The sequence below is a fragment of the Malus domestica genome, chromosome 13, assembly GCF_042453785.1.
Source record: "Malus domestica chromosome 13, GDT2T_hap1".
Classification (NCBI taxonomy): Eukaryota; Viridiplantae; Streptophyta; class Magnoliopsida; order Rosales; family Rosaceae; genus Malus; species Malus domestica.
In genome coordinates this window covers 3,821,595-3,830,261 of record NC_091673.1, presented here as the reverse complement: position 1 = coordinate 3,830,261, position 8,667 = coordinate 3,821,595, and the positions used below count along the sequence as shown (strand labels likewise).

The window sequence follows — 8,667 nt, the reverse complement described above, 5'->3', positions numbered from 1 at the left end:
TTTAGGTGGTTGTCCGAGAGTTAGAGAGGGTGAGAGAGAGAATGAAGTTTGAGGAAGAGAGAGAGTGTGCATACGGAAAATGGGGAGGGAATCAGGGCATGAGGCCCTACCTAAATCCCAAACACAACATTGCAACCTAGTTTTAGTCCCTAACACTAATTAACATTCTAATTAACCATAGTTTAGGAACTCTAGATAACACAAATGTCGTACATTTACGCACCTTAATCCCGTTTAAGGGCATTTTTGTAAGTTCACGTCCTCGGAATTAGTAATTCCGGGACGGGCTGTGACACCTAATCAGAAGGGGACATAAACCTTAGCCCTCAAGTAACATCTTAATTAGAGATGCTAGTGGTTGTTGGAAATCCTAGACGGGACTGAACTCTAAGGACCATTATTTTATACACCCTCTACTAAACCCTACCAATTTGTCAACACATTATTGGGAGATTATTTTGATTGTAGCAAAGAAAAGGCCGTGATAGAGAAAGTTTAGCAAATTTGATAATCTTGCAATGTCATCGGTGACAATTTTTCTTTTGGATTGTAGTAAGTATTCGGACCTTGGGACAAAACTGGCATCTTTATCATCTGTGTTAACAATGAACAGCAACTAAAACCTTATAAATATGGACTTCTGGTGAAAACTCAGTAGGTTCATGGACATAGCCAAAGATATATAAAAGTAGAATATACGAAAAATGACTACTTTGGGAAGGGTAGTGATCATTTCTGCAAGCTTTCTGTGTGTGTTCTTGGTCCTAGTTATCATCAAGATCCTTCACAAGCTATGGTGGACTCCGCATCGCATTCAGAAGCAGATGGCTTTGCAGGGGATCAAAGGCCCTCCTTACAGACTTATTCATGGAAACACCAAGGAAATATCCGACATGATCAAGGAAGCTATGAGCAAGCCGAAAAATTTATCACACGACATATTTCCCATAGTTCAACCTCACATGCACTCTTGGACTCGGACATATGGTAACTAACGATCTCTGATCATGTTAACTATGGTCCGTTAGTTTTAATTTTAAGGTAAATTTTGGTCGTCTTTATCGACAGGAAATAATTATCTTCAATGGCAAGGCTCTCAGCCTCAGTTGGTCATAACGGAACTTGAGTTGTGCAGAGAGATACTGAATAACAAAGATAGAGCTTATCCGAAAAGTGAGCCCACCGGCTTTTTAAGGAAACTGTTAGGAGATGGCCTTTTAACAACAGCTGACGGTGAAAAATGGAAAAAAATGCGGAAGCTCGGCACCCATGCGTTCCACGGAGAGAGCTTAAAAGTAAGTTTTTACAGCTACCGGTACTTACTCTTCTTCCAACGACTACTGAAGCTAAATTTGTTAATAGAATCATGGTATTGTTTTTCTAGAGTATGTTTACGGAAATGGTAGCGAGTGCGGAGACAATCCTTGAAAGGTGGAAAAGTTATGAAGGAAAAGAAATTGAGGTGTTTGAAGAGTTCAAGTTATTCACATCAGAAGTGATTTCTAAAACTGCATTTGGCAGCAGCTATATAGAAGGACAAAACATTTTTGAGATGTTGACGAAGTTAACCCTCTTATTTTTCAAAAGTGTTTACATAATCAGGCTTCCCGGCATCAGGTAACCATTTTTTTGGTTTAACAAAATTTTGAATTGGAGAACTAATTGATAAACCAAAAGATCTCGGTGCACGTATAAAACTTGAATTGACCACAAACTTGCTTAGGCAACTTGTTTCTCAAGAAGGGGACATGAAACAAATTTGATTGTTTGTAGTCAACTAGTCACAACAAGATTTGTGGAAGATTACCTTTGTACTTGCATTTAGTCTTTTGGTTTAATGTTGCAGCAAGTTTTTCAAAAGCAGTGATGAGATTGAAGCAGAGAAACTTGAGAAAGGAATACATGCCTCCATAGCAGAGATTTTTAAGAAAAGAGAAAAAAAGTCATTGACCAAAGGACGAGACAGCTTTGGGAGTGATTTTCTTGGATTGCTTTTGGAGGCTCACCATGATGCCAATGACAACCAGAGAATTTCGGTGGATGATATGGTTGACGAGTGCAAGTCGTTTTACATTGCAGGACAAGAAACCACTAATACTTTGCTTGCTTGGACAATCTTTCTTCTCGCGCACCATACAGATTGGCAAGAGGAAGCAAGAAAGGAGGTCATGGACTTATTCGGCAAACAAACTCCAAATCCTGACGGCATTGTTAGAGATAATGTACACATAGGATTGTGACACTTGTAAACAGATTAAGAGAGTTAGTTATAGTTGTTAAGAATATGCAAATGTAAGTAGGGTGTAGTATATATACTCTTATAGTGTAATAGCTTGGTGATTAAGAAAAGAAATAGAAATATCTTTCTCTCTCTATAAATCTCTTTCTCTGACTTCTCTCTAAGACTACTATCTGTGATTCTCTTCTTCTTAGTTTACATGGTATCAATCGCCATTTTCGCTCTTGCTGTTTTCTTCGATCCTTCGGCTGCTTCCGCTCATCTTCTCACTCTGTGATTCTTTCTCGTCCTTGACGTCGCTTCATTTCTGTATGCTTGGACGCCTTCTGGTATTCTTCTTCTCCTTCTGTGATTTCTAAGGTTCTTGGTGTTTCTTGTTCTTCTTGCATTGGTGTTTCCAGAGTGTGCACACCAGGTGTTTGTGATATTTCCTCTCTTGGATTTCTATCTTCTTTCTGCATAAATGGTGTCTGCATCTCAATTACAACTCCTTCAGTCGCCTATTACTGCTCTCATTTCTACTCTTTCAACATCTATCAATGTTAAGCTTGATGATTCAAATTATCTTAATTGGCATTTCCAAATGCAATTGTTACTGGAAAGTAATGGAATCATGGGGTTTGTTGATGGTTCAACACCCTGTCCTGCTCGGTTTGCTCCTAATTATGGTGATTCTGGAGTTAATTCTGCTACTTCCTCCTCTGGTTTAGAAACAGATGAATATACTGTTTGGAAATTACATGATCGGGCACTTATGCAGCTTGTTACTGCCACCTTGTCCCCAGTAGCTATGTCATGTGCAATTGGTAGTGCTAGTTCTAGGGAGTTGTGGACTCGGCTTAAGGAACAGTTTTCTACTGTTTCCAAGACAAGTATTTTTCAGATGAAGTCAAATCTTCAAACCATTAAAAAGGGGTCCGATTCGGTCACTCGGTATTTACAGAAGATCAAAGAAGCAAGGGATTATTTGTCTGCTGCTAGTGTGTTTCTTGATGATGAAGACATTATAATTTTGGCTCTTAATGGTTTGCCTCCAGAGTATAATACATTCCGCACGGTTGTTCGAGGCCGAGAAAGTGTTATGACTATGAAAGAGTTTCGGACTCAACTCCTTGCTGAAGAAGAAATTGTTGATAGTCATTCTCATGTTCCTTTTTTGTCTGCGATGGTTGTCAATAATAACTCATCCACTGTGCACAAAGGTTCTAATCAGGCATTTAACTCTGGCGGTGGTCATTCCTTTCATCATACTGGGGGTCAATCCTATGGTGTTTCAGGAGGTTTCAAGCCGTATGTTCACAAGAACAAAGGGAAGGGCAAGTTCAATGGAGGTCAGCGATACTACACTCCTCGGCCAATGTATCATACACAAACCCATGTCTTCCCTACACCTACTCCTGGTGTTCTTGGTTCGTCGCCCTCCGCACCTCTATTGCCGACTTGTCAATTGTGTAATGCTGAAGGTCACACTGCTCCTTATTGTTACAATAAGTCTTCTGATCGCCAACAGTGTCAAATCTGTGGCAAGTTCAATCATACAACTTGGTATTGTTTTTACAATGAAAAAGGGCCTTCCTATATGGGACCTCAGTATTCTCAACGGGCAGGTACTCCAATGCAGGGATACTCTTACAATGTGCCTCCGGTGTTGCATGGCTCTCACCCCTCTTCCCTGCAAGCTATGAATACTGTATTTTCTCCCATATCACCATCTTCTCATATGGGATCTGTGGCATCTCCTTCTCAATCACCACAAGTCTGGTTGACAGATTCCGGTGCTACTACACATATGACAGCTGATCTTAACAATTTGTCCTTAGCTTCTCTATATCCAAGCAATGAAGTTGTTCAAACTGCCAATGGTGAAGGTTTGCGAGTTTCTCACATTGGCAGTTCTATTCTTAACACTTCTAAAAATCCTATCACATTAAATTCCATTCTCTATGTTCCTAAATTGACACAGAATTTATTGTCAGTTCATAAGTTGTGTTTGGACAACAATTGCTGGCTAATCTTTGATGCATTTTACTTCTGGATTCAGGACAAGGTCACAGGGAGAATCATGTACAAGGGCCCGTGCAGTAATGGACTCTATCATATCCACTCACTCTCTACTAGCTTCCTACCTTCTCATTCTTCACATGTTGCTTTTCTTGGACATCTTGTTGGTTCCAGCCTATGGCATACTAGGTTCGGACATCCATCCAATAATGTAGTTTCTTTACTTCTTAAACAAGCAAATATTCCATGTAATCAGGATGTTGTCTCTCATATGTGTCAAAGTTGTCTCAAGGGCAAATTCACACAGTTACCATTTCCTTCCACTCATGTCAAGTCTGTCATACCATTTCAAATTGTTCACAGTGACCTTTGGGGTCCTGCACCATGTACATCCATTGATGGCTATAAATACTATGTTACTCTCATTGATGAGTGCACTCGGTTTTGTTGGTTGTTTCCCTTATCCAATAAATCTGATTTCACTGATGTTTTTGTTACCTTTTGTGCATTTGTCTCCACTCAATTCTCTACTTCTGTGAAAATACTACAAACTGATGGGGGGGTGAATATATTAGTACTAAGCTCTACACTTTTCTGAAATCTAAAGGTATTGTACATCATAAATCTTGTCCCTATACACCTGAACAGAATGGATTAGCTGAGAGGAAACATAGGCATATCATTGAAACTACTGTCACTTTGTTACAACATGCCACACTGCCTTCTCAATTCTGGACCTTTGCTTGTCAAACAGCAATTTACTTAATCAATAGGATGCCAACTCCAGTTTTACAGAATCAATCTCCTTTTCAAGTTTTGTATGGTCAAAATCCTATCATTACTCACCTCCGTGTCTTTGGTTGTTCTTGCTATCCTTTACTTAGACCCTACAACACTTCCAAACTTCAAGCTAAGACCACCAAGTGTGTTTTTCTGGGGTATGCTTCCCAATATAAGGGTTATATTTGTTATGAGGTGTCCAAAGCCAAGTTCTTTATCTCCAGACATGTTATCTTTAATGAGACTGAATATCCTTATCTTAGTCTTCTTCAATTGTCCAAACAAAATAGTGTGGCCCATGTCCCTTATTCACCTTCATCTTTTACACCTGTTCCTAACCATCAGAATGTTTTGGTGGTGCCTCTTCCTCCGGTTTCTTCCTCAACCTCTCCACCTGTCCCTCCATCCCCTGACTCTAGTGTTGCTGTTCATTCTCCACATATGGTTGCTTCACCTCCATTCTCCTCCTTACCTTCTTATTCCTCCATTACTGCTCCATCAAGTACTACTCCTTCTCTCCCTGTGGATCATGAGTTCAGCCCCGATCGGTTACAAGTGGTGTTACCTATTGCACCATTGAATATGCATCCTATGCAGACCAGGAGTAAAAATGGTATAGTCAAACCCAAAGTGTTTTTCAGTTCTTTAGCGCCATCTGGAGATGTTGATATGTCTCTCATTGAGCCAGTTTCTTATAAGACTGCTATGAAATCCTCTGTGTGGTTGGCTGCTATGAAGGAAGAGATTGCTGCCCTGCACTCTCAAGGTACTTGGTCTCTTGTATCTCTGCCTTCTCAGAAAAACTTAGTCGGCTGTAAATGGATCTTTAAAATAAAGAAGAACTCGGATGGTTCTATTGCAAGACATAAAGCTCGCTTAGTTGCAAAGGGCTTCAGTCAAGAGGAAGGATTAGACTATGGGGAGACATTCAGTCCAGTGGTTAAGCCTACCACAGTAAGGCTTGTCCTGGCCTTAGCTGCTCAGTTTCATTGGTCTCTACGGCAACTTGATGTCAAGAATGCATTTTTGCATGGCATACTGCAGGAGGAGGTTTACATGGCACAACCTCCTGGTTTTGCAGACCCTGTGCATCCTCATTTTGTTTGCAAGTTACATAAATCTCTGTATGGATTGAAGCAAGCCCCCCGGGCATGGAATGAGAGATTCACAGCTTTTCTTCCTTCTCTCGGGTTCATCTCCACCTATTCTGATTCGTCTCTCTTTGTGAAGCATGTTGGTTCTGAGATAGTGATTTTACTGCTTTACGTGGATGACATTATCTTAACAGGGAATGCTACAGCTGCTATACAACATGTCATCCAGTCCCTTACTACTGAGTTTGACATCAAGGATTTGGGCACACTTCATTATTTTTTGGGCATTCAAATATCCTGCACAGCAACTGGGATGTTTTTATCACAAACCAAGTACATTCAAGACTTGTTACACAAGACTGAAATGCGTGATTGCAAACCTTGTGACACTCCATGCTTACCTTATAATCGTTTACTGAAGGATGATGGAGTTCCATTTTCAGAACCTGGTACATACAGGAGTATCGTTGGTGCCCTGCAGTACCTCACTTTCACTCGTCCTGACATTGCATTCTCAGTCCATCAAGTATCTCAATTTCTGCAAAACCCTATGGTGTCTCACTTCACTGCTGTCAAACGCATTCTGCGTTATTTGAAAGGCACCTTGTCTTCTGGCATTACTTATACTGCTGGTGAAGTTGGTCTCAAAGCTTTTAGTGATGCCGACTGGGCTGGTGATCCGAATGACAGGCGCTCTACAACTGGGTTCGTTGTTTTCTTGGGCTCCAATCCCATCTCGTGGTCTTCTAAGAAACAACAAACAGTTTCTCGTTCGTCAACTGAAGCCGAATATCGAGCCATGTCCTCCACTGCTGCTGAACTTGATTGGATTCAGCAACTTCTTACATTTCTCCACATTCCTCTGTCTTGTGCTCCTGTGCTTTTCTGTGATAACCTGTCCGCCATTGCTCTTTCGTTCAATCCCGTTCAACATCAACGGACCAAGCATATTGAAATTGATGTTCATTTTGTTCGTGAACGGATTGCTCAAAAGAAGTTACTTGTGCAGTTTGTATCTTCCGGAGAGCAGTTTGCCGATATCCTTACCAAAGGTCTTAGTGCTCATCTCTTTCGGACTCATTGTACCAATCTCATGCTTGGTTCTTCTCCCATGCATGAGTTTGAGGGGGGATGTTAGAGATAATGTACACATAGGATTGTGACACTTGTAAACAGATTAAGAGAGTTAGTTATAGTTGTTAAGAATATGCAAATGTAAGTAGGGTGTAGTATATATACTCTTATAGTGTAATAGCTTGGTGATTAAGAAAAGAAATAGAAATATCTTTCTCTCTCTATAAATCTCTTTCTCTGACTTCTCTCTAAGACTACTATCTGTGATTCTCTTCTTCTTAGTTTACAGGCATTGCCAATCTGAAAACGGTAAGAAAGTCAGCAACTCAGTCAACTGCTTGCTTAAATGTCAGAAATATGTTCTCAATTAAGATTGGATATCCTGATCTGTTATCTATTTTTCGGGTTCATGCAGATGAGTATGATCCTCAACGAGTCTCTAAGGTTATATTCCCCTGTTGTTGGTTTTGTGAGGGAAGTTAAAAGGGAAGTTAAACTTGGAAAGCTTATTGTTCCTGCTAATTGTGAGTTGTTTGTCCCAAATCTAGCACTTCACCGTGATCCTCAGATCTGGGGAGAAGACGCGCTTCTTTTCAAACCGGAGAGATTCTCAGAAGAGGTTGCTAAAGCAACTAACAATAATGTAGGTGCTTTCATACCCTTTGGAATTGGACCTCGAAGTTGTGTCGGATTGAACTTTGCAAACACTGAAGCAAAGATTGTTTTGTCCATGATTCTACAACGATACTCCTTCACACTGTCCCCAGGTTACGTGCACTTGCCTGTTCAATATGTGACGATTCACCCAAAACTTGGAGTTCAGGTAATGCTACACCCACTTTGAACTGCGAAGGCCGGAATTGCTCATAAATCTTGCACTCCGTAGTGTCGAGTAGCTGGACATTGATGCCTTTGGATGGTGCTTGCTACCTTATAGACAGTTCAATGGATAAACTGATTATAGCGCTCAGTTATCATTTGAACCTTTGCAAGCTGTTCCATTTCAGTTGGCAGCACTTCATAAGATAATCTGTCGAAGATCCTTCGTTTAGTTTGGTTTGTTAGAGAAGTCTAAATATTTCTCATTGCAACGGTCACACGTATGGAAAATAAATATATTATTAATGATTTTATTCATTGCACAAAGGCTTATATTTATACAAGTATATTTTTGGTGTATAAGTAAGAATCGTATATAGGAAATACAACCAAAATCAAATTATACTATTCATTCTTGATTCTTAGGAGATACAGTTGACTTTGACAAGACTTCTTCTCTAACATCCTCCCGCAAATGGTTGAGAGGAGACAAGTTTGGACCGGAGTAGAAGAAACCGCGACTTAGAAAGACCTTTGGTCAGTACATCCGTAGGTTGATCTAAGGATAAAATAAACTATACTTTATGTGCACCAAACGTAACACATTCACGAACAAAATGGTAATCCAATTCAATATGCTTTGTGCGAGCATGAAATACT

At 40.2% G+C, this 8,667-nt stretch overlaps 1 protein-coding gene across 1 annotated transcript; it reads left to right on the top strand.

Moving 5' to 3' along the window:
- The first annotated feature begins 659 nt into the window (after positions 1 to 659).
- LOC103416420 (cytochrome P450 CYP749A22-like) lies at positions 660 to 8,426 on the top strand. The gene is made up of 6 exons (XM_029090883.2): positions 660 to 987; positions 1,069 to 1,295; positions 1,385 to 1,617; positions 1,847 to 2,205; positions 7,478 to 7,497; positions 7,604 to 8,426. The coding sequence occupies exons 1-6, from the start codon at positions 705 to 707 to the stop codon at positions 8,030 to 8,032; spliced, it is 1,551 nt and encodes a 516-aa protein (XP_028946716.1). The 5' UTR covers positions 660 to 704; the 3' UTR covers positions 8,033 to 8,426.
- Positions 8,427 to 8,667: the final 241 nt, after the last annotated feature.

Bases quoted from the DNA above. Each gene is read 5' to 3' on its own strand.
- LOC103416420 (XM_029090883.2), top strand. From the start codon at position 705: ATGACTACTTTGGGAAGGGTAGTGATCATTTCTGCAAGCTTTCTGTGT. The intron at 1,618-1,846 runs GTAACCATTTTT...TTAATGTTGCAG, and splicing joins ATCAGGCTTCCCGGCATCAG to CAAGTTTTTCAAAAGCAGTG. The intron at 7,498-7,603 runs GTAAGAAAGTCA...GGGTTCATGCAG, and splicing joins GCATTGCCAATCTGAAAACG to ATGAGTATGATCCTCAACGA.